Source organism: Genypterus blacodes, unplaced genomic scaffold (genome assembly GCF_046128005.1).
Source record: "Genypterus blacodes isolate CSIRO-AG114 ecotype Tasmania unplaced genomic scaffold, CSIRO-AGI_Gbla_v1 ptg000026l_1, whole genome shotgun sequence".
Classification (NCBI taxonomy): Eukaryota; Metazoa; Chordata; class Actinopteri; order Ophidiiformes; family Ophidiidae; genus Genypterus; species Genypterus blacodes.
The window spans coordinates 375,944-401,852 of NW_027466839.1; the positions used below are offsets into that span (position 1 = coordinate 375,944).

The 25,909-nt window shown below is 47.3% G+C and overlaps 1 protein-coding gene across 5 annotated transcripts in view; it reads right to left on the bottom strand.

The window, feature by feature from the left end:
* Positions 1–3,695: 3,695 nt before the first annotated feature.
* The window catches only part of ptprea (protein tyrosine phosphatase receptor type Ea), a 41,554-nt gene continuing 19,340 nt past the window's right edge, over positions 3,696–25,909 (bottom strand). For 2 of the 5 annotated variants that reach the window (XM_076143578.1, XM_076143579.1), the window contains exons 2-22: positions 23,807–24,099; positions 13,775–13,852; positions 13,078–13,174; positions 12,580–12,653; positions 11,829–11,873; positions 11,168–11,304; positions 10,081–10,171; positions 9,626–9,702; positions 9,450–9,486; positions 9,262–9,359; positions 8,459–8,578; positions 7,906–8,069; positions 7,537–7,672; positions 7,258–7,407; positions 7,031–7,124; positions 6,696–6,772; positions 6,431–6,565; positions 6,118–6,243; positions 5,535–5,686; positions 4,501–4,636; positions 3,696–4,389 (exon numbers count right to left, since the gene is read on the bottom strand). In XM_076143578.1, the coding sequence (XP_075999693.1) occupies positions 4,315–4,389; positions 4,501–4,636; positions 5,535–5,686; positions 6,118–6,243; positions 6,431–6,565; positions 6,696–6,772; positions 7,031–7,124; positions 7,258–7,407; positions 7,537–7,672; positions 7,906–8,069; positions 8,459–8,578; positions 9,262–9,359; positions 9,450–9,486; positions 9,626–9,702; positions 10,081–10,171; positions 11,168–11,304; positions 11,829–11,873; positions 12,580–12,653; positions 13,078–13,174; positions 13,775–13,847 (2,094 nt within the window). In that variant the 5' untranslated portion in view covers positions 13,848–13,852; positions 23,807–24,099 and the 3' untranslated portion in view covers positions 3,696–4,314. Of the gene's footprint in view, positions 4,390–4,500; positions 4,637–5,534; positions 5,687–6,117; positions 6,244–6,430; positions 6,566–6,695; positions 6,773–7,030; positions 7,125–7,257; positions 7,408–7,536; positions 7,673–7,905; positions 8,070–8,458; positions 8,579–9,261; positions 9,360–9,449; positions 9,487–9,625; positions 9,703–10,080; positions 10,172–11,167; positions 11,305–11,828; positions 11,874–12,579; positions 12,654–12,746; positions 12,905–13,077; positions 13,175–13,774; positions 13,853–23,806; positions 24,100–25,909 lie in introns of those variants that run through there. The other 3 variants (XM_076143581.1, XM_076143582.1, XM_076143583.1) reach the window with 3 other exon arrangements.

The following is a 25,909-nucleotide window of genomic DNA, read 5'->3' on the forward strand; positions in this document are numbered from 1 at the left end:
ACATTATATGGTTTTTGATGTTTACACTAGGTCAAATTCTTGTGTGTAATGTGAAAATTCCCTCTTACTGATGAACCAACAGGGAATTATCACTCAGCTGTACAACTCTGTGGAGTAGTACTAGTAACTAGTTCTTCTGCAGTAGAAAGCTGCATTCCTTTCAGGCTACCAAAGCAAAGCAGTTCTCTAGTGTGTTCCAGTGGATTGCTTATGTTGCTCTGTGTCTGTTGAATGCGTAAGTGTAAGTATGCAATTGCTAGCTAACATGTTTGCCATAATGGTGTTTATCTGCCATCGGGTGGAGCAAAATTGATTGATTACAGCTTAAAGTACAAGAGATTATGTGTGAAACCTGGTTGCACAGTTAATCTTTTCGCAATAGTAATGTGATTGAAGTGTGTCAGCACCTTGTCAACCACAATAAATATAGTCCAACAGCCTATGATGAGTAACACCTGGTCAAGTGAGGGTAGCTGTGCTGTTTGCTCTTCTTCTCACTGTGTCATTAGGCGATAGTAATGATACCTTTGGTACAATGGCCTGGATCAGCGTAGCTTAATTACCAGCTTGCTGTCCATCATTTTTGTAGGCTCTGGACATCATATTCCCCCAAATCACATAGTCTAGGAATTAGCATTTGGTAGAGGTGGAAGAGGAGAAGTAGTAGAAGTTAGGATTTTACGGTTTTTGTTGTGATTTTTTCACCAAGAATCGCTGATTGAATTGAATTCCATCTATTGATAATATGAGACGTTTCATTGAATTTGCATTGAATTCGGCAATTATGGAATGTGATAAGCTCTAGGGACTACTTTTGTTGCTGTGGTTGTCTTAATTCCTTGCTTACCAATAGATGTCATTTTGAGAGAAATCAATGTTTCCAAGCCTGTTTCTGAATTTAGTAGTAGATCAGAGCTGTTTTCTGTCTGATCACAGTTATCAGTTTGGTCACATGTGTTTTCAGTGTGATTTGCACTCTTGTTGCTCTGATCACAGCTGTTTACATTGTGATCAGAATTGTCTTTGGTGTTATTAGATGTGTCTTCAGAGTGATCATGATTGTTTTCAGTGTGATTGTGTGTTAGTGTCATCAGATGTGTATTTAGGGTTATCACCATGTCCCTGTATTCTGAATGTGGGCATGTTTGGGATAGAATAATACACTGGAGCTGAATAGAAATTTCCTGACACGCTACACAGAATGTAATGTAATGTAATGTAAGAAATTAGTTTCAAGCCATGTATACATTCATTTCAACTGATGGGATGAGAGCACAAGGCCACCCTGTTAAATGAGCCCATTTTCCATATTGTATTAGAAGGAAAACAGGAAGCCTTGTGGGTGAAAAAATAGAATAAGTATGAGGTCAATCAAAATAAGGGACTAGGTTAGGGTAAATACATAATTCATATGACCCCTTCCCTGACGCCGACCTCTCTTGGGCTACAGACCCACCCACTGAGGGGTGTTACCATGGTACCAGGTCTCGGAGGAAGTGGAACTACACAACAAAGAAGCTTTTGGAAAATTGAGTTTCACTGGAAGATAAGAGAGAAACATGATTGTTTGGGCAAAAATAGCTCAGCTTACTCCCCCCGTGCCATTGACCGGTGACAGTGACACAAGTTAACACTATGGATCATGTGCAGACATTTCGCAGAGTTTCTGAGTTCGTTTCTGTTCCTGTACCAATGTCCTGCAGTCTATAAAGGCGAGACGGTCTGGACTCAAATGGGATGTGAAACTCTGAGTTTCAGTTCAACAACATTTAGAGTCTGAACGCCCTTTGTATCTGTGACATCCCTTTAATCTCAGAAATCTTCGGAAATTCTTTGCAAGAGGGAAAACATCTGGTAAGTTTTCAAAAAAAAAAACAGATGACTTTCTGAGTATTTATCATTTACTTCTAGTCTGCTCCAGTTAGAGCAGTGGTTCTCAAACTTTTTGTTTTGCGCTCCCCTTTTATAGATCAGAAGTTATATCCCCTATATACCGGTTATATATCGTCCCCCCTGTAAAAACACTTGCCGGTGAAAATCATTCATTCATTTTCCTGGAACGGTACTCATATCGCTCCTTTTCCGCTCCAACCCCCCCCGGAGTAGCTCTGCGCCCCCCTAGGGGTTGCGCCCCACCACTTTGAGAACCACTGAGTCAGAGGACAGGAAGTTTCAAATTAGCAACCTGATCTCAACGGTGTGGACTTCAGTTATAACTTTGACTTCAGACTTGACTTAAAATAAAACAATAAAAACTTGACCGTTATCGCTGACTTGTGACTTTACTTGGGCCTTTTGACTAAAAAACTTACATTCCCCTAATGTCTGTATTTTTTTATCAAAGTATATCGTACATCTGGAAAGTAATAAATACAAATTACATCAAGCATGACTCATTAAAGGTGTGGGACGTGACAGACTTGAATTTGTATGTCTTAACTTTGAACTTGAGCGCAAAGATACAAGTTAGTTCTTTCTTGTAAAACAATGAATTTGCCCTTCATCTGCCTGAACAAGATGCGGGTCGGGCAGTTAAGGCCAGACTTTCCCCTTTGTCTATAGAGGGTATTGCATGGTAATGTGCACTGCCCCCTATTGGCTCAAAATGTAACTTAGACAAGAAAGAGTCATATAGAAACTGTTGTGTAGTGGCATTAATAATCAGCTGAAAGGAAGAAAAGATTCACAGGCCCCCCTCATAGATTAATTTTCCAATAAATTTAATATTGCAGCCTGAATGTCAAAGACATAAAGAATCCAGAGAAAGAGACCATTCACACAGCGAGCAAAGGCAAAGAGAGTCTAAACACTCCTGAATATTGTGAAAAGGAAGGCAGAGACAGAAGAGAGGCCGTTAGGAAATAGACTGAGGCTGCTTTGCGAACGTCCATGTTTTTTGTTGTGCTGCACCTAACGTCTCTCAACAGGCAGCGCGGCAAAAATGACAAATCACTTGACAGCGACTTTCACCGCGTGAGCACTTCATCAAGGCGTATTTACATTTACATACAGCATCGACATCTTATTGAGGATTAAAGCAGAGCTTGATCAAACAGTTTTGAAGATAATGTTTGGTTTAATGTTAGGAGTACCAGATGGATGCTTTAGAAGGAATGCACAGAGTTCTCAAGCACAGAAAAACAATTTGACTGAAGGAACATTCTAGTTTACTCATTGCAGCAGACTAAAACAACAAAGAGATTAAAAAGTACTATTTGTAATGAGAGTATCTTCATCATGTGTGATGATTCTGTTGCCGTGGCATTAAGCAGGCACTGAAGCACCACTGCTGTTTGCTGTGGCGTTACTGTTATACGACTTGTGTTACACTTGAAATGCTTCCCCAGGTTTTCATTGGGAATCTGATAAAAGTTTCAAATCATATTTGACAAAGTGAGTGCTGCTGCTGACTACACCGCATTGATCTAACCCACTTACCGGCTCAGAGATCAACTACTCTTTGACCTTCAATTCAGGGTTACGTAGCTTTATAAAGTACATATGGCACTTATTTATGAAAAACATAATACAGTTCAAATAAAGCGATCAAATATAATTTGTTTACTAATGCAAATTCTTGGCAAATGGCTTAGATATGTGCTTTTTTAATGTGCAGTCACTCGTGCAGATACTTCCTCTTGTAACATTTGATCCGTGTTAAATGGAGTTGCATAACACTTTTTGTACAAAACCAGTGCAGTGAAATATTCATGACTGCGTCCGACTGTAAATCCTGCCTGAAGTCCTATTAGAAACCAACCTTGCACCATCCGCTCCATTGCATATCTTTACCTGCATTATGACTGAAGCCGTCTACTCGGACAGAAAGCGGATCACATTTGAGACGGGCGTGTCACTTCACATCTCAAACACAAACATAACAATGTATGTTTAAAATGTGTCAAATAAATGGCAACATTCCTGTCGTTTTCTCCAAATGCAAGAGTGGAATGTCATCATTATATAAATACATTTACAGTAAGTACAACATAAAATTATGTGGTCAATCCAAAATAACACTTAGATAAACATTTAAAGTACATTATTATACAACAAAACTGAAATGAGAGACCAAGGCTGAAACAACACTCCATGACAAAAATAATTATCATACATGATGTGAAATATACATTAATCTGACTTTATCATTTACAATTTTCATCCACTGACATACAGTATATTACAGCGAGGATGGAGTATTTAGTTAATGGTAGGACAAGTGCATAGCAAAATAGATCATTTGACCGAGTTAAGGACACACAAAACTGACAAACCAGCTTTAGAAAACATTAAAAATCATGTTTAAGGCAAATCTCATTTAAAATTGGCATAGTCCGAGAAAATGTCGACAAAGTCTTGTACCACCCTGTAGCAGAAGTCATACTGTTCCTGTGGGAGGGGGGAGGAGAGGAGATAAGGTCAGAGTAAAGCAAGAGAAGCACTCGGGGAAAATTTTCTTAGTACACATTGTGTCTCTGCGTGAGTTCCTCTGATACGTACCACGGTTTGGACCATGTGAGGCCTCTGCATGCGTAAACTCTTCACAGTTTGGAACACGTCCAGCAGCCCCTCTGCCTTGACCCGCTCCAAGATATTACTCAGTGCAATGAACGTACCTGTTCTCCCTGCACCAGCACTGCAGCGCACAAACACAAAAACACCAAACAATCAACAAAATCTAATTGTTTTAAGTTGCCGTCTCTACCCGGATACATTTGGGTGTCAATCAGTTAAGACGCATTTATGGCCTTGCCTACAGTGTCGTTGGCCAGATGTGTTCCTTGGATAATGACACCGGATCTTTGGACACCTTTGATCAACATTTGTCATTCATCTGCAGACTACCGGCATCCGGATCGAATCTCAGGGCTGTGATTGGATCCTGCGGTGCTCAGGATCTTATTAGGCTATAGAAGCACATCCTTCCTCCGCACAGCGTAACATTAACTGGAAGGAGGAGAGGTGTGATGTCATCTTGTAGGTAGATTTATTTTCCCACGAATACGCCCGATGTGTGCACAGTGTATAGTTTGGATAAGGATCAGACCGCAGCGTCGTCTTGGAGCCTGAGCTGTTGGTTTGTGATTCTTTGGATGATGCATCTATTTGTGTATCGGTGCTCATTTGTTCCTTCCAGGTGTTTCTAGCAGCTCCATTGTCTGTGAATACACTGTGTACTTGACAAATGAATGCAGTGCAAGATCTGCTCCACATTTCTAATTTGTATTCCAGTAAGGCCCGAAAATTGCTCAGTATGATGTTAGATGTGTGTTTGTCCAATAGCTTAGATACAAACACACAGGAGCGGGGACGCCATTATGTTGTTGTTTAGTTTAGAACTTCAGCTGAACAGTGTTGCAGTGCCACATTGGCCTATTGTATCCGTTGAAAAATAACCCTTTTGTCGATTGTTAGGTTGGTTTGAGTATCGATTGCAGGAACTGTCATTCTATTTTTACTGCAGGGTTTAGTTCGACGGAACAGAAACAATATTAGATGCAATGAGTGAGCTTAAACGAAGCATCCAAAGCTACCTGCAGTGTACGACGATGGGATGGTTCCCAGACTGCTGCTGCTGTCTCTGCACTGAGGCGATGATGTCAATCATGCCTTTGCCCTCGGCCGGAATGCCAATCTCTGGCCAGCCGTGGAAGTGGAAGTGCCTGATCAGCCTCGTCTGCTTCTCCTTTCAGAGGAAATGCAAGAGTAGACGAGAGATCATAATACCGTTCAAATGCGATTTGCGAGGGCTATATATGAAAGCCTAATAGCCTGTGCAGCGTCAGTGGAGGTTAAGTGTGCGGTAGATGAGGTGGTGCCCCTCTGGGACAGGGGAGTGTGCAGAGGTGCTGTTGGTCTAATTTAATGAGGCTGCCACTTTATCATCCTAAAGATAACTTGCACACCACATTTCCTCTTAACACCCAAACACTACAGTAGTTCTATCTTAACATCAGTGGGGTAAAAGTAAAAAACAAGTGGTTGCTTAGCAGTTCAAAACAGACTAATGTCGCCTATAACCATGATGTCATTCCTGAAATAGCCTCCAGAAAGAAACAAGAAACAAATACCATGCTTTTCCTGCCTTTGTGTCTATTGTGCGGTGGATTTGCTTACCGGGACAAATGTGAGTACCAAGTCTCGTAGACTGAAGGTGTCACACAACGTGTCTCCCTTCAGCTCCACTGTGTAATCTCCATATGTGACCGAGTCCTCTGCAGGCCAGTACTGACAACATTTGTCCTGCAAACACACGGAGAGATAAACCAAGTTTTACTGCCAGCTTTATCGTCACGGCAATAAACACACTTAAAGTCAGACCTGATGCACGTGATGTAAACACTGAGATCTGTGACAGAAGCAGGAAGTCCTAGCGTGCGATAAACTGAATAGTGCTGTGTTGTTGTGAAAATCATCATTTGTAGCTCACCTGCTCCCTCTCCTGGAGCTCAGTGAGCATTACAATGGAATGGCATTTCCACTCCCACACCATTCTCCAGAAGTCCTCAACCGTGTGTGGCACCGGGCCCTGGGTGGCAATGAAGTAGTCCTTCTGTCTGTAGCCCTGCCAGCGTAAAAACACAAGGTACTTTACGTTTATAGGCCCAATAAAGGCTGTGCATGCTGATACCTATGACTTATTATAGATATATGAAGGCGAGAAGGAGGTTGCGTGGTCGTAAAATGTTGCTTACGTCTATAAAAGATGCGTTGATGTAATCGGTGAACTCTTGCCCTCGCCTCATAGAGAGAATGACTCGGTTGAAGTCGTCTGGAATAGAAACAGAGCAGGAAACCTCTCAGAATAGAGCGACGCAAACATTTTCACAGACTTATCAGGTACACAAAGTGTCTGACAGGGCTGAGAGAAACAGACATGTGATTGTTAGCGAATATGTTTCAATTCTAAGCGTTTCGTAGCTATAGACAATATAATCTGGAGGTCAGAATCTGTCTCGGGAGTGGCAGAGTGTATTCAGTAAGTCTGTGTGTGTGTGTAGTGTTTTAGTGTTTCCCCCTGGCTCCTTACATGGAATAATCTGCAGCACTCTGTTCTTCTTCATATTGGCAGGAAGATTCCCCATTCTCATGTTCTCCTTCATTATCCGCATGTTGGTCAGTTTCTGGCGGGAGAGAAAGTAACACGAGTCTTATGAACATGATAACATATTGAACATGTTAAGCCAAGTTTGGGGCAGCGGTTTCAAGATTTGATTCAATATCCTTTACTAAATTAGAGTGTGAGAATGTGCTCACTTTAAATTCCTCCTCCAGGCCCACCCGGTCACTTGGTGCTAAGGTGTTGTGCAGTTTGTGCAGGTGTCCTTCCAGAGAGGAAACGTCCAGCTCCGTGTCTCCGTAGAGGTAGTATTCAAGCAGGGCCTGATAGACGAATGAGTACTGCATCTGGGGTGAGACACACACACACGCACACACACACACAAATGAACACACGCCACGCATGGGCACACCTGAACATTTCCAGATGAGTGTTGATGGGAAAACCTTGACGACTGAACACCGTCGCCCACTCACATCTGTCTGGATGAGCTGCGAGCGCTGCTCTCGTATCTTGGAGACGAACCCAAACACGTCCACCTTCTGCTCCGCGTGCATCATGTCGATCATGGCATCTATGACGATGAAGGTGCCCGTCCTCCCAACTCCGGCACTACAGAGACACCGAAGAGAAGACGGATTGCTGAAGTCGCTCTAAACATCTCAACATGTTTCCAGCCACAACAGACGACACAAAGGCAACATACTCGCTTCCAAAGAAACTAATCTGGTAATTGAAACCATGAAAAAGTAATAATCATTCAAACCCACTGGAATTCCAGTCCAGCTCTTTCATCCGAGGCAACCAAACACACTGAACTCTCCAGTCCCATTAAACTCTGGTACCTGCAGTGAACCACAATGGGCCCGGAGAAGGGTGGATTGACCGCCTTGACCTTCTTGAGGAATTTGAGCATGCCGATGGGGGAGAAGGGGACGCCGAAGTCCGGCCAGCTGGTGAAATGGAGTTGGGTGACCAGACGGGGAGTCTTGGAGGCGTCGCTGGACTGCTGCACGGAGACAGAAAAACAAAGTCAAGCGCAAAAGAAAGCAAACACCTGGAGCGTAAAAGCTGCAGAGCACATTTGAAGACGGACTCGGGGGCCGATCCAGTTCCAACACGGACCACATCAAAGTCCCAGGCTCAAGATTGGCTTCGTGAATTCATCTGGATACATTTTCCGTTTCTGGGAGTAACCTCGGAAACGACTACTCAACTTTGAAAAGGGTATTGAACTAGAAGCATTTGCACGCCTTTGTCCCATTTTACAGATTGGCAGAAGACTCACACCCATCATCTTCACACTTCAGTGTCTCTTAGCTCCATTGCGCCTTCATCTCCTCACTTCCTGTGTTCATTTGCAGTAAAATCAGCATAAGCCGCTCTCTTCACACTTACGTATTGTATGCAGAACTTGCGGATGGTGTAGTCCACCAGGACGGTGAAGTCCTCCACTGACACCCTGACGCTCCCGTAGGTCCAGCAGCCCTGGTCAGGCCAGTACTGGTGGCACTTGTCCTGTGGAAAGACACATCCGTTACAATCGCTGGCTTTAACTATGACACCCGAGACCGATTGGGGAAATTGGAGAAGAGTTTTCCTTTGAACAGACAAAACGGCTTCAACAAAGGTGAGTGTTACTTGAGAGAATCACATGATCCAATATTACAGCCAGTCAGTCCGGATTAGTCCAAGTGAGAGCGACGAAATCACTCAAAGAGACGGCTGAGTAATTACGGTGCGGCTTCACAGGTCTTTATTACACATTATTATGTAGCCATTGATCTGGACTTGTGCACGTGCTGATTTAAAGCTCCAGCGCGCTCCTCTTCTTATTGATCGTATTCTGTTGCCGTGCAGCCCCTCAGGCTCGCATGTGGCGACTGGAGACCCAGCGATTATAACGGAAAAGTGATCGAGAGAAGATTGAAGTTGTGAAGCGAATCGTTTCATTTAAACTCTGTGGTATCGCCGCTGACCGTAGCCAATTAAATCTATTTCACACACACACACAGACACAGCGCTTCTGTTGTGATGCTTTAGAAATCCCTGAAGCAAGCATCTAGCCGTTCCTTTGCTGGCTCCACAGGGTAGCCAGAGAGAGAGAGAGTCAACAACAGAGGGCAATGAGACACTTCTGCTGTCAGGCAGGATTGAATTCAAGCCGTAGAGGGTGAAACCCAACAAACAAAACCACTTACTTCTTTCCTTTCTTTCAGATTTGTCAGCATGACAACAGTGGCTACTTTCTGCTCCCATACCATCCTCCAGAACTCTGCTACGGTGTCTTCTTTTGGACCTGAGAGACGAAGAGCGGGGCTTATTAAAATGTTTTTTCCCTCATTTAAATCAAGGACGGCGGATCGTTTCACAGTGCAGTGCCTCTCACCCTGCGCTCCTATGAATTTCTTCTTTTCCGTGTAACCCTGGGAACAATAAAGAAGCGTAATGACATTTTAACAGATTCCTCGAAGGAAGTGAAATGTTCCTCCCTGCACATTAACGACCCATCGCACCACAATCCATCAAACTTAAGCAATAACACAGATTCTAAGCGTAACTCACATCGATGTAAGATGCGTTCACATAGTCGGAATTGGGATTTCCATCCAGCTGAGTCAACACCACTCTGGAATGATCATCTGTGTGGGGAAAATACCATCGGAAAAATTTAGAGCAATGCAGTGGAGGAGTGTCTGCATGCTACTGAACCCCCACGGAGGAATAGACCAGTGAAGGAGGAGAGGAAATCCAGGCATGATGAGATGAATCATATGACGAGGGATGAACATGGACTGGGAATACTTATATTCCCTGTGAATGAATACACAAGGTGACGGGGAGGAGCTCTCTAAGACAGCAAACAAAGACGGAAAAGACCGGTGTAGACACGGAGGCACGTGCCCGCCCGCTTCATCCAGACAGGAAACTCCCAACTCTGGGTGTGAATCAACAGAACTCCTACTTCCTATTCTGTGGCGTTTGAGTTCCCGGCGGTGCGGGTCAGGGAGTACACTCACAGGGAAGGATGTTAGGGTATCGGTTCTTTTCCTTGTTCTCGTCCTTGTTGGCCTCCTCGTAAGCCCCGTGGACGTGGCCGCCAGGCAGGGACTGCAACACCAGAGAGACAACCGGAGCTCCAGTTAGTTTTGTTCTGTTTCTACATACTTGACCTTGCCGTGCCGTGCCGTTCAAAAACAGCCACGTTTGACTTTCTACAGGTCGCGGCGGGTGCATTGTATTCCACGCGGGTGCTTTGTTCAACCTCGGTATAGGCACTTCCTCTGCTACCTACAGTAAACAGTCCTCCATTTAAAAGCCGTGAACTTCGACTTCCTCTGTCTTTGCTGACAAACTGCCTCGACCCGAATCATACTGTTATGAGTAGAAGCCAACACTGAGTCATACTTAATTTTGACTCAGATCCTCAATCATAGTCAGAAATAGACAACAGGGGGATTTTTCATCCATGTTTGTGTGTGTGTGAGTGTGTGTGTGTGTGAGGAACACGCACAACTCCAGTAGTTTTCCTGACTCATAGATCAGAAACATGTAAAATATCTGTGTGGTGGGAAAACCCGGCAACTCCAATTTTGGCATTTTAAACACTTATAAGTTGGCTGTGTATGACTCTAACAGTCGAATAAATTAGGAATGAACTCATAATCTGAGTGAAACAAAGTGAATGACACACATTTCAATAAGCATCTTAAAGTTGAGCTCCTAATTTTTGTATATATTTCCATCTAATCTCATAAATAAGACTGAACAAACGCCTCAGCACCAGCATGTATACCATCGTTCAGCTGTTTGACTGAATAAGAAGGCAGGTGTGATTCTACGGCAGAAGAAAACATCAATCACATCCAATCCAAGATATAATGTATCACAACAATGAATTGTAATCTCTGCTGCTGTTTAGATTAATGAGCTATAGTTCTTCTGCTCTGATTTCCTGCTCAGGTTTTATGTAGACATAAAGCAACAACATCTGCAGCGGTGCCACAAATTACAGGGTACCATCTTCACTTCACGCCGACTGGAACTAAACGTCGAGCGCTTGCGGACCGAAATAGACCTGCAGCGAGGAGAGAGCGAGATGCTTACGTTGTACTCCTCCCTGAAGAGCTTGCCGTCGTCAGCTGAGCGGAGCCGGTTCTCCTCCTCCAGGTTGTCTACGGGGATGGGGAGGTAGGTCTTGGAGGAGGAGGGGGACCTGGGCAGCAGGACCACCGTCTGTTGTTCTGTAGGGGAGGGGGAGAGTTAAGGGCAAACAGTAAGTCAGTGAGCTTCGGTGTCGTGGCGGTGTCATCGAGATCAAATACGGTCGCGAATGATTCAATGTTGTGGATCAGCTCAGTATTTTGCAATTGTGCTCATAAAGAATGTGCGTGTCATAGTGGAATGCTTTGTGGGAATGTATGTGAAACAATGTCAAGATTGGATTTGATCAGATGCTCAAACTGTTACACAAGGATTTCAATAACACTCAAAGATCAAGATGATTGCTAAGAGATTGGAGAATTACTGATCGAACACACACATCGGTAATGAGGTAGCAGGCGTGTGAGTATTGGAGAATGTACGTTAAAGGTGAGTCATCCACGGTCGTTAAACATATGTTAGGCACCAAAAAGACCCCAGGGAGAAGCGGCTCGCTGAGTGAAAACGTCCCACTCGCACCCAAACAAGACAATCTGATCGGCGACGGACTCAGACGGGTGTTAGTGACATGATGGTCCCGATACCGCCACCCTGTATACCTGACCTGGTGGTATAACTGTGTATAACGACTCTGTACTGTATCCAAACTCTAAAAACAGAACACACAGCACAGCACACAGACAGACACACACACAGAGACAAGGTCAGAATGGCAAAGTAAGTAATACTGTGAGATAAAAAGTTTGCTGTGCCTGCGTTCCACATGGCCGACTTTCACTTTCAGTATTTCTGAGCGCGGGTCGAATTCATTAAGCGATCAAACAGGATGAGGTGTGTGAGAGGAGAGGCAGAGATGACGCCGTGAGCTCAGGAGTCCATTAATTGAGGCTAGTGTTTTGGGTGTGTTCGGTGTTTGTCGGGCGTATCCTCATTAGATTCCAATCTGCCAGAATGCAACCGGTAGGAGCCCGCTGTATGCGCTCCATTGTGTTGTCGGATGAGGAGATATGCTTCCTAAAGGAACGTTTGGCGGGTCCTTAAGGCGCACAAGCTGCCACTGTGCTGCACGCAAATCGACACTACTCTGTGCATAGGCGACAGCGATGCATTGAGTTTGGCCTCAGCAGTATGACGCTGATAAAAAAGTCAAGCAGGATATTTTAGTTATTCAACTTCACATTAACCACAGGAAGTCAAACATCCATCTCGCCGAGTTCGAAGCACTCGATGCCGCTTTCTCTTCCTCTGTCAGTGTGGTTTCGTGCATCTCACTCGTGGTGTGAAATTCAGCCTCTCTCTCTCTCTCTCTCTCTCTCTCTCTCTCAAACACAGTATACACATTAAAACAATGTTACCTTGTTCCTCCAGGATGCCATTTGGTATCTTCTTGTCGATTGTTGTGACGACTGCTTTTCTCTGGTTTTTTAACCTGCCGGGAGGACACACAATGAAACACAACGTTATATAACTTTAGATCACCAAGAATGAAGAACTAGCCTGCACCATCTAGCTTCCTCCCTACCATCTGAAGCTTGAGAAGCTACTTTTTCTCATTAGCTGAGGTCTTGTAAGGACAGAGCTCCTAAGTCTGAATGTGCTGCCGACTGTTTTGTCCTCCTCCGCTGCCTGTCTGGGTTCACTGTCACAGCCTGGCCGTCTGTGCTCTCTCAGACAGGCATGGGAGGGAGTCGGCGAGGAACACTTCCTGACTGGGCTCCGCCTTAATGACTAAAGGAGGAAGCGTTCGTCACCCCGAGCTCTGCCCCCACCGGCTTGGCTCGCAGCCAGCCACTGAGGTGTCACTGGTAGCTGCGAGCTGGGCGGCTCCTGCACAGAGGCCGGCGGCGAGTTACCTGAGGAAGTACCAGGCCAGCAGTGCGAAGATGAGCAGCAGCAGGGAAAGGACCAGCACGGTGGGGAGGATGTGGGGGTTGGGGGACTTGGTGTCTTCTGAGGAAGAAGGAGAGAGGAAAAGTCAAGGGAGCGCTGTCAACAAAAGGAGCAGGAAGGGGCCCGGCTCGGGGGATATCAGGGGGGCAAGGTCACGGACGGGCACGTGTTTTGTGTGTGCAAAAAGCCTGCAAGTGTGCCATGCAAATCGATAGTTGGCACAGTCCTGCACCTCCCCCCCTGTGCAGTTCTGCTTTAATAACCGTCTTCAGCAGTATTTTGTCTACAGAGATAAGTATCGGGGCCGAGCTGGTTTCACCCTGGCAGCGTGTCTAACATTAAATAAGAGACTGAGCCAAGAGTCGTCGCCGCACAGCCAACCATTAGCCCTGTTTATAAAGAATCACAATAAGCTGTAAATTACTGTCCAAGGTTGCAGAAGTACATTGTGATGCCGTAATAACAAGGCTGCAGAAGAAGGGCTGTGATCAAGCAGATGCATGCACGGCGAAAGACACATTATAATCATATCTTAGAGGGGGAGGGGGGCAGGAGGGGAGGGGTGCTGACTGCAGCGGGTGGCAATGGGATTCTGTTGCTATTGCTGATTGTTCCGTGTTGTTCGGCACCCCAATTATGAGCCGGCTCAGCCTCGCTTACCTTTTGTATGGTTCCCATTGGCGGTGTAATTGGATGTTATTGTGGTCGCCACCAAGAACAGAAGTGGGACCATTGTGACTGCGGAAGAAAACAAAATGAAGAAGGATATTAAATTTAGTGCGAGGCATGTTGAGATGCATGAGAACACGACCACGGGAGAATATGCACATTCATTTAGGCACAACAGCCATTGACAGATCTGAAGCATGTTTTGTTTATTCGTGACTGTTGCTTTCAGGAATGTGCTCATCGGGCGCAAAGTCCACAGCCACACAATGGAGCGACACACTCATATCCTGGTCATTCATTAGCGCTGTCATAAAGCCTAGAGTGTAATGCCCAAATGAGCCACACGGAGGCACCACAGGCTAATGTTGGCAGTGGCAGCTGGCGGTGATGCAGGCTTGGCTCCTCTGCAGCCCCATTGAGAAGAAAATGTTAAGGGATGAAATCAAGGCCAGAGGGAGATAGCAAACGTTCAAAACACTTTTAATAGTTAATCAAAAACAGCTTTGATTCACTTCTGTGTGTGTCCGCCTCCATTCATTGTACTGTGTAACCATCTGAGGAAGTGTGTTCAGGCCCAGATACAGGACGAGTCCACCTGAAGACGGCGTGCTAAAGCTTAAAGGTTCCGTTGGCCGGTCAGTTTGACACAAACCCGGATCTAACACAATCCTAAGCCACCAACACCTACACAAACACTACACAACAGAATGGCTAAGGTGTCAACACACACACACACACACACACATACGCACACACACCCACAGTGCCACCACTTCTGACTGGAGCCCCCACCCACAGCCACATTTCCGCTGGATGACTTTTATCGTTGCCTCATTTTCCCTGAATAGAAACATTCAGAGGAGGCGGAATAAAGGAGCATCTCTAATCGATTCCAGCGTTTGAGCCTTCTGAGCATTTCAAATAAGCTGCAGTTAATATTTGAAAACCCGGAAAAAAGCCTTGAGATGTTTGCAGGTGTTCAGTCTCCAAACAAAGCATTTTGGAATTTCAGCAAATCACACCTGCACAAAAAAAACTGCCTTCACCTCGTAATGAAGCGGAGCGGAGCGGCGTGAGGCTCGTCTCTAAAGGGCTGCAGGTGTGTGTGTGTGTGTGTGTGTGTGTGTGTGAATGTGTGTGTGGGTGTTGCTTTGCAGCTGCGATGAAAAGACAGCCCGGGCCAGGCGCAGAGTGAATGAAGACACTGTGCGTAGAGGCTTCAGTGTTCAGTGCCGCAGTGTCCTGTAATGTGTCCAGGACACCGGAGGAATGTGAGAGCGACGGAGCAAGAGACTGCAGCTTCAGGGGGAGCAGAGAGGGAGCAGAAGGTCCAGGTCAATAATATTTCCTGGAGCGATTAATAAAGCCTGACATGTCAAGACCCCCCGCCCCCTTTCCCCCCTTTCCCCCACCTCCCCACGGCTCCATGGGGAAAGACTGATGACAGAATTCTAATGAGAGAGGGGAGCGAGGGGAGGAGGAGGAGTGGTGCCCCTCTCCACTCCTCTCCTGCCTGTTTGTCCTCGTTGCTCCTCCATGCAGCCCCTCTGCATGCGCTGGAATAAGAGGAAGGAAGCTGTCCCTGGAGATACTGAACACTTCATACAGTGTGTGTGTGTGTGTGTGTGCGTGCGTGTGTGTATGTGAATCCGTGGGCTCTGTTTGTGACTTTTCCACTATAAAAGCTGCGATGCATTTCAATGTATGCTGCGTGTGTGTGTGTGTGTGTGTCAGCTTCCCCTGAGGAAGTCTCTCATGGTGACGCGCCACTGCATCTTCTAAGTGTTTCCATTTTGTCGCCCCCCCCTCCTCATTACCCCAGAAGATGTCACCCTGTTACAGCTCCGATCAGAGTCCCTAACTCCCCTCCGACCCCACCCCAAACACACACCACCTCTAGTGCTAAAGGCCGGGATTGGCGCTCTTACCACCTTCACCCCGTCACGCCGCTGCCTTGCTCTCCGGCTACACACCCTCGGCGTCTCGGAGGAGGAGGAGATCATCCCTACAGGTCGACCAACTTAATTTCCTCTGTTCCCATGTGGAATGTCTTTCTCATGACTATAAATAAGACTTTACATCCCCCCGGGTATCTAATATCTCTCGCTCTTCCTCCCACTCTCGCTCGTCATCTTCTCGCTCTGCATTAAACCAGTCAGGACCACAAGTTTCAAATTAGGGCCGGTTTCAGTGTTGGTCATCGTTTATCTTGGGTCAGACTCTGGGCAAATAGCTAGCATCACAGTGTGTGTGTGTATTCTCATTTGGAGTGTATTGTCCTCTCTCTGTTTGCCACCGGGCGCCTCGTCACCGGCCATGGGCTCTAATGAAAATAGGTCATGGGAGATGTCAGCTCCGGGGCAGTTCTGAGGCGTTCTTATTTTCAGATTTTTGCACATAGCTGAGGGGAAGGGCATTGTCCCAGCAAGAGAGACAGACAGTCATGGGTGGTGGGTGGTGTGTGTGTGTGTGTGTGTGTGTGTGTGTGTGTGTGTGTGTGTGTGTGTGTGTGTGTGTGTGTGTGTGTGTGTGTGTGTGTGTGTGTGTGTGTGTGTGTGTGTGTGTGTGTGTGTGTGTGTGTGTGTATCCCGAGTTACCCAAGCATAAAGTAGGTTCTGTCTGACGGTGGGTCAGTTGCGTCCCGGCATGACAACATTCACACAGAAAAGGGAGAGACGGGGGAGACACTGACAGGAGCTCCTACACAGACGAAGTACGTGCTGTGATGAAGGTGAAGGTAGAGAAGAGGAATTACTCCCCCTGGCCTCACCTACAAAATCTTTCATTACATTTTCCACATCACTTTTTCAGTTGTTGTTGTTGGCTTTGCTTTGCACAGAGCCACAGCATGAGGATCCTGCCTGAGTCACTTGTGCTCTCTCTCTGCCGGTGCTCGGTCGGTGTTTAGCCGCCTACGGAGATCTGCTCTGATACTACACGCACAAGAATACGTCTTAAAAATGCTCGTTCAGGCTGCGCTACACGTGCAGCGACACCTGAAACACTGCCAGGCAAGACCAAATCAAGTCCAAGCCTTGGTGTTCATGTTTGACCGCTGGTGAAGTTACTTAACCTACTTAGCAGACGTGACAAAACTGAGTTAAACGCATGACCGCATCGGAATAAAACCCAAAATACAGACGGCTGCCTGATCTGCACAAGAAAACAATTATGTACCGACAAAAAAACAACTTAGATTACAAAACACAACACTTTGGCTGCTGTTCTGGCTCCAGCTATGTGTGAGTCAACAATGCACTCCTGCCCCCGTGATTACATCCTGACGCCTTTAAATACCTGTTTACCGGCTGACTGTGGCACCCAAAACACACCTGACACACAGGGAAAAGCAGGTGACATTTGCAGTTCTTAGTCTTTGCTCAAACCCTTTAACAGAGACATTGTTGGTATTTATTATTCGCAAACCAAAAAGTTGTTAAATTCTGGTTTCTGCGCCGTGTTTGCTCCGCTTTCATTCTCCCCGAGTCGGAGTTTCAAAGAACACCCCTGCAGTGACATAATGACGCCCCTGCTATTCTCCGCCGTCGTCTTTTGTCTGACTCGCTAATTATCGGCGGAAACGCAGACGTCAGAGAGGACTGACATGTTACAATTACAAGATAAGATAGAGCGGGTTGGGCTACGCGACAGGGCCGCCTTCGCCTTTGACGAGCACGGCACTCCCCGGCAATTGTGTTCTCCTGCAGACGGAGCTCTGTCACTTCCACTGAGTGTGCCTTCTCCGGGGGCACAAAGTTGCTCTGTCTCTTCCGATAAATCAGCTGGGGAATTTGAAATATGGGTGGTGGGCGGCGGGGCAATGTGGCAGGCTGAGCGAGTAGTAGGTACATTTTGTTCCTCGGCGAAGAACTGTGATCGTGGAGGCTTTAGGCCACGAGGTCGCTCAGGATCCTGCAAAATGGCTTATTAGGAGAAAAGCAACCCGTATCTTCAGTTTTGTGGACTCTTTCTGTCTTTGCACAGCCTCGTCTCAAAGTCTCAATACACTGTGCCTTTGGGGAGCAGCAGTGTGTGTGTGTAAACTCGGGCTGGTTTGGCTATTTAAAGGACCAGTGCACTCAATTCACAGCTTTTGCCCGTGAAAATGGAGCCCAGGTGTCCATCTGCAGGGCCAGATCTGTAGCCATGTTCTACACAGTGTAACCCAGTTGGACACGGAGTCTGGCGTCTCTCTTTCTAACCCAAACCATCCACTTCCCCATCATTATTAGCACATTCACACACGTTTCATATGAACCAGTCTTCCACCTATGAGACGCTCTTCATTTCCTTTTACAGCCTTTCTAAGAATCGAGGAAACCCACTGACGGTGGAATGACATTGTAGATTTTTTGTTACATGTACACCGCTGTTCTTCACCACACGTTCCCATGGTAACGTGATCAGTGATACTGCCATCAGAATGGCACCAGTGTGATATTTGAAGAAAGAACCCACAACACACAGAAAACCCCAGAGCCTGATGTCAATTCAGCCGTTTGTCAGGCTTCCCAACAAATCCCCAGGAGTGCAGTGAGACATGTGAGACACGTGTGGCTCATGCAGGGAAGTGCTCAGACAACCACGGTGGTCCTGAAAGTTGGTTTATTACAGCTTTGATAAAGCTCGGTGCCACCCAGGAGGAGGTTATCGCTGTAAACTCTCATTTTGCAGATTGAGAAATTAATTATAGAAATGACTTTAACTCCTACCATGTTACTTTAAAGTAATAAATCAACTATATAGCATTATGCTGGATTGGAGTTACATTAGTCCAGTTAAAATGCGTGTCTCCTTCAGGTTTTACTGCTGTCGTAAAGCGCTCTGTGACTTTTCTGACACACACTGGCTGAATATCTCCCTGCAGTATCTCACGCTCTCCCTATCTAAAGCACCATTGTACAGTAGCGACTGTACCTCTCCGCCACCGATCTGGGTTCCTCCCCTCCTGTGCTCCAAGCGTCGCCATTAATCAATTCCCGCCTTCTTCCCAGGGCGGCCCAGACGCTGTGGCAGTGGTAATGACCTTGGAGACCCGCTGGCTCTGCTCTGCAGTGTCAGCCCTCTGCCTCAACTGGGACAAATGCGGCATCGGCCGACGAGAGCTCAGCCGAGGGTGTGAGAAAAGAGGCATATGCTGGAGTGTGCGTGTACTGTACGTGTGAAACACCTGCTGAAGGAAGGGACAGAGAAAAACATGTCTGCACGGCCCGGGCCAACAAGCTGCCGTTATGCTAACTGTGCCCGGGCAGATCCAGGCCATCCATAACATCCTGTTGACTGATACGCTGGCTTCTGTGTCTGACCCTCAGAGACCTGCGATTAGAGCAGTCGCCACTGGAAATCAGAGCTCGTAGCTGGTGCGTGTTACTTCAAAAATAACATGGGAGTGAAAGGAGGAGGTGATTACCGCTAATCTCCTTAAAAACATTCCAGCCGTGACCGTAATATTTGAGAGAACCGTGCATAAATGCTGTGAGTGTGCGACATCACGTCTGCACCGTTTACAGCGTTTGCGAGGCCGCTGTCACCTTCCGCTGATGCGTGGAAACCGGCCCCCCCGTAATTGGATGGTAAATATTTACTCCAGTCTGTGGCCTGGACCGGCACACACCACATCTGAGCGTGTAGTCGGTCAGCCTGTGTGAGTGTGTTGAGACGCACACGCTCACAGTTCATGTTTTTTAACTTCCAAGGTGCCAGTATGCCTTTTAATCAGCTTTGATCCAGATTTACACGGCTACACACACACACACACACACACACACACACAGTCACTAGATTCATGCCTTTCTGCACACAGTCTGCTTACAAGTGGCGTAGCACTGCTTAGCCACAAACACACAGCTTGGCATGAAACGCACACATGGACACACACACACACACACACAAACACTTTGCGCGGGGGTGGGAGCCATGGGAAACACATGTGCCAGAGCCTGTTTAGGGCCCACGGTGCCAGACATCATTCTGCGAGTGGTCTATCACATACAACACGTGTGAGGGGGGGGGGGGGGGAGGTCTCATCATCTCTTTCAAGGTTCTCACACTGCCCAACCTGACAGAGGTGAACACCGCAGCATCCATCATTCTCCCACCCGCACACCTCTGGGATTTACCTCCTCCTCCCCCCTCTTTCAATTATTCAGAGGCAGCGCAATTACGGGCTGGAATCAGAGGCGTCGATAGCCAGGGTAACGTGCGGCGGCTGCGCTGAAAGTGACTAAAGCCAGCGTTGTGACACTCTTCATTATCACCGAGCACCCTGTAATTACTGGTGCAGTGAACAGGTATGTGTGTGAGTGTGTGTGAGAGAGAGAGGGGGGTGTCAGGGTGATGATAAATAAGGGGTTAACTAGTCGACCCACAGCAGGATGTTCTGAGGCCCTCACATTCCTCCAACATTTCCTTATTCTACTAACATTACAACGTGGCAAACTCTCATCTGGATTCATCTGCCAGCTGGAATTAAAAGAGCGTCTTAGTTTTATACATGACAAGGAAACCATGTAGGTTTTTAATAGTGGCCACAACAACCCATAAAGCCTCAACTTACCAAGTCATTATTGTTTTGGAATGTCATTTCCTCCGACAGCTGCTTTGCGTAAGTGGTGAAAGTAAAGGCCAGTGTCTCTACGCGAGCATGACAGCTGACTCAGATCTCCTCCGCTCCTTTTTTCATTATTGCCACAGACTAGACTGTCGCGCAGGAGAGAATGCGGAGCTCAGTTTTATGTCACATCATTTGGGCGCAGCGATGACGGGTAATTGAGAAGTCCTGCGGGACGACGAGGCCCACTTCACGCAAATGAATTAGAACAAAATGCAATGTCAGTGCCGGCGAAGATGACGATCCACAAAGCCTCGCCGCCGGCTCTGGATTCATCTAACATCAGGGCGGGGAGCAGGGGGGTGGGGGTGGGGGTGAGGGTGAGAGAGGGGGGGAGGGAGACAAGATCTATCCCCCTAAAATATCCTTTCATTCCCACAGAGGGAGGAGGGAGGAGGAGGGGGGGGGGGGGGGGGGGGGGGCGCAGCGGTGGAGAAACAAGTGATAAGCACTGCTGCGGGAGAACAAAAAGCCACTTCATTCTGAGGGAGAGGAAGAGAGAGGAGAGGAGAGGAGAGGAGAGGAGGAGAAGGGGGACCAGGAGGGGATAAGTGAACAGCTCACACGATGAGGAATGACGAGCCTGCCAATGTTAACTGCCTCTGCTGCTCTGCGGAGATAGAGCAGACCTGTCTGCTCCGTGCAGACGCAGACTATAAAATCCTTGTCTGAGTCTTTAAAAAAAGGGATGTGACGACTTCATCTTCTGGTTGTCGACAACAACATATCCCCCCTTACCACCGCCCCGACTGTCTGCATGGGAAGTAAAGACTTTACTGTCGACACGGCTCCCGTTGCCATAGCAAACGGCGCTATCACGCTTGATTTTTTCCAAATAACAGACCTCTGTGCTCCTTTATCGCACACCCACTGACAACGGCTTTGACAAACAACCAGGAAAACAAATCCAACCCGCGCTGATAAACGGCGTGGTCAACACTCAGGGAGAGGAAGTGGAGCCAACGCGAGCAGCAGCAGCTTCCATATGACCGGGCTGGCAGAGGAAGCACAGTAATTATGTTGCCAAAAAAAACCCCAACGCATTCCTCACAAACCCCTTTGGCAGGTCAGAGCCCCTGCAGAGTTCATTGTGAGCTGTACTTTTTGTTGATTAAGATTGCGCAACCCCCGTTGTTTGATGACAGCGTGGATTCTATAGGAATATGGGTCATTGAGTGAGGCCTTGGGCACCGCAGCGGTCCTCATTGTCCTCCCACCTAGGGGAACTTGTCACACGGATGAAAAAGGACAGACACGCACACAACGTAAGCAGAGAGAGTGACAATTCCGAATCGGAGCTATTGTGTTGGAGAACTTGCTGCCCTCTTGGAAAACGGAAGAGCAACATCCAGTGCTCTGCGAGACGGGGGCTGTCCTGCTGGGAAAGACCCCGGCTGGTCCAATAACAGCTCCTGACAGACGCGCGGAGGCATGACAGGCCGGAGGAAGAGGAAGAGAAGGAGAAGGTGATAACATGCTGGGTGCCTGTAAATCCCTGCTGCAGACAAATGCATTTGACCTGCAGGGGCAGAGATGCAACAGAGGGGTCGCAGTCTCTGCTAATGACCATTTATGAGAGGAGAAGTAGTCCTGCACTCCTGAGAAGACAAATATTTACCTGTCCAGAGCGTTTGAAAGGCCATGTTTCTTTATAACTGCGTCTGACTTTTGTAATATTGTAAACACCGGCCGGCTGGCAGCAGGCGAGTTCAGACAAAGGCTCGTGAGCAAGGTTACAGAGCTGCAGCAGTATGTAAAGTACAAATACGACCTGGGAAACAAGCTTTAGCTAAAGTCGAGAGGGCAAAACAACCTTTCAGCCGGAGAAAATGTCCTTGCTGTTATGAAAACAACGCAAAAGTTCGCCTGAAAAGCCAACGTGTCCTCTGTCTTCCATTTCCCTTCTAACCAACTTCAGATTTTCCACGGCTGACATTTGCAACGTGTGATTTAGGTCACACTCCTAATAAAAGCTACTGTGTTTGCCCATATTTCATACTCCTGTGTGTCACAGTGCAGGCATGTGTGCGTGTGTGCGTGTGTGTGTGTGTGTGTGTGTGTGTGTTTCTGCAGTGTAAGCACATGCTGTCCCCCATCTGCTGTTTGATAGAGACTGTTTCCTTTCCTGTGCAGCCAGCCAACCAGCCAGCCTTCCTGTACCGCTCCAGAGGGGAAATGGGAGCAGGACTGCCACACACTCCTGAGCAAAAAAATAAAAAAGGCCCTGGATAAGACACGCACACACACACACACACACGCACACGTACTGTTTATATAGTCTTTCATTTTCCATCCCTCTTATCTTTGTCTCCATCTTTGTTCCATTTGTCCTCTTTTTTCAGTCACACCTCTACAAATCATTTAACAGCTCGCCGTGGAATAAATTATTTCAACTGCACAACAATGAGGAGGTTTATTAAAAGCTTAGGCACGGTGGGGGGACGCCGCTATAAGATCTCCAATCCGGCAATTTCTATTAACTGTGGCGCACGGGAGATAATTCACAGGAACAGTCATCTGCAGCTAAATATACACAGCACGTGGATGGAGTGTGTGTGCGTGCGTGCGTGTGTGTGTGAGTCTTCTGCCTGTAGCCTAATTTGAGCAGCCCCATCTCACTGGTTCGGCCCCAGTGACCTCAATTGATGGCAGGGATCCTGGCAGGCCGAGGTGAGGCAGATTGGGGACAGGCCAGCCTTGATAACTACGTATTCACTCGCCGCCGCTTTATGCCCCCGCAGAACGATTCATTTCCACGTCTGTCCGCTTCAGTTCTCCCATCAGCAAGCTGCAAGGCGGCCGGTTTAATGATTCTGAGCGCTTAAATGTCAGATCGCCGCCTTGCCGCTGTTTGCCAAATTACGAAAAAGAAAAAGCCAATTTGGACTGACTCCTTAATCAGATGTTTAATATTTATGATAGAACGCCACTGCGCTGACGTCCTGTTCTCGCTGCCATTTCACATCACTGTCCCACTCCCTGTTCTGAGGCTACTTCACCCACTCCCACACACATCAAGAGCCACGGATTGGGGAAGTGTCTGATCACTGATGTGCCGGAAAACATGTGATCCGTGGTCCATGAAAGTGACACGAAACAATCAAACGTCGACCTGTCACCTATATACACACACACACATGGTACACCACACACACACACACCAACAAACTTGTGGTTCCAAAGTTATTGACAAACAGCCATTGCCATAGCAACACCACAAGGTTGACTGACATCTCTTTTGGAAATGGGTGCGGCCTATGCATTGTTGTTGTAGCGAATTCCTTGTATGTGCAAATATACTTTGTTAGTGTAGTCTGATTCTAATTCTGGATCAAACATATCCATCAATAGCATCAATAACCTTTTGAGATATTCTGCTAAAAGACAACAAGACCTTTGGCAGAGGAGCTTACCTGGATGAGTTTTGATTCAATGTATTCTGGTTCTCAGGTCCATAATAGCAGCGTGGAGGCAAGTAGTCACATTGCTGGTGGCGTCTGTGAGGGTGAGGTGAGACAGAGGGTGGAGGAGGAGCGCCGCGGGGGTGTGTGTGTGTGTGGTGGATTCGCTCTCCCGGCCCGGTAAGGTGAGATGATCCGTGGAGCTGGAGGTCTTGAGTCTTTCACGCGCGCAGCAGCTCAGCACGCAGCAGCCAGCCTGAGGTTTGGTAGAGCGGCGCTGCGAGCCTTAAAGGGACGCTCACCACCTTTTGTTTAGAGGAGAGGGAGAGAGAGAGGACAGGGATCATGTGAGACATTTAATAACACCGCATCTGAAGAAGAGCGCGTGGCGAGGCAGATGAGACGCGGGAGGAGAGGGAAGGTGGGATGTTCTGCACGTCTGGAATAGAACAGGAAGAGGAGAGCACGATTTAAGAGGAGCGGCTTCCACCAAGGACGACAATGTCGCGAAGTAAAGAGACCCTGGAGCGGTAATGAAACAGCAGGCCCGCTCTATGGCTGTCCTTCACTCACGATGAAGACGATGCCGTTTTAGCGGGAACATTATACCAAAAGGGTTAAGAAACGAGGAGAATGTGCTGCGAAACCTGAAAGGCACTTACGCGGTGATACAATGCTCACAAAAGTGTTACCATGGTGAAGAAAAGACAGGGAAGTCTGTTCATGCTAGTTTAGAACATAGAACTCAACGAACCTGATTAAACAAACCTAAACATTTGGATTCCCCCTCGTTTCTAACAGCTTCTAACACCTCGGCCTGGTTCTGTTGGGCGTTTCAGACGAAGCCGCTCTCCGTCTCGTTACGGATGTGTTTTGGCGACACACTCTGGGGTCCGACGCTGTGTGAGAAATGCACACATAAGCTGCGTGTGGAGGTGGCGGGGACGGTTGTGCGCCGTCTAATATATAATCCCTGCCATTACCCTCAGGAGGCCTGAAAGCAGGGGGGAGGGGGAGAAGGAGGAGGGGAGGGGAGGCAGGAGTGGGAAAAAAGGAGAGCGGGATCAGGGTCGGCAATTTATCTACCTGGGACGATCGGCAGCCAGAGAATGCAAGGAGCAGCGTATCCCAGCGAAAAGTGAAACCTTCACAAACACACGTTTTACCTTAAATTGAAGGACCCACGGTGCAAAATATTGTGAAATATGAAACCTGCTCTCAAACTGCTGGGGAACCTAACGTGTACGCTTGTCGAGCTCAATACTTGCGGTCTTTCCACAGCTCCTGGAACTTTTGACATTTCAGGGTTACAAGGTTTTTACCTGCACGTGGCGGTGAGCAGCGGCGAGTGGTTGCTATGGAAACGTTCTCATCTAACCAGAGCGAAAGGAGGGGGGCTCTCTCTCACACCTTCTCTTTTTCCTCGGCTGTAACGCTAAATTAATGGACACATCCCTCCCCCGCCCCCGTCCAATTCCACCCCTTTTCCACCGCCGCTCAATGAAAACAGGCAGTCAACATTTGCTCCATGACATCTCGGAAAATGAGGTGTCATGCACGAGGGTTTCCGTGACAGCCAAATCACGGCTCGAGCTTAAGAGTTCCTGTTCAGAGGGCGGGAGAAAGTGGAACAGAGACACCAGAGAGGAGGCCATCAAAACAGATCATGCAGTCGTCCTGAGTAATGGAGTTTTATTTTGTATTCCTTCCGCCGCCAACTACGCGTCGATTCCGGGAAAGTAGTCTGAGGGAGGAATCGCTATTCAAATATAATCTCGATGTTCATAAATAAGAAATATGAGCTGCGACAGTGTGGGAATCAGATCATGCAGAATACTGAATAATGGAGAGGATTTTAATCTAGTCTCTGTGGGAACTATCACTCATAATCCCAGGCCAGACTCTTCCTCTAGTGACACCAGTGACAGCAACGCTCGGACAGTGAGCAGCGGACACTGGAAAAATGTGAGGAAATGAGCTGCAGAGGGAGAGAAGTAAGTGAAATGAGGTATAGAGGCCTTTTAGTTTCCGAGAGACCTCCAGAAGGTTCTCTCTCTCCCTATGCTCCATGTATGGCTTTCCACCTGCAAACATGGATGACTGCGGTTGGAACAC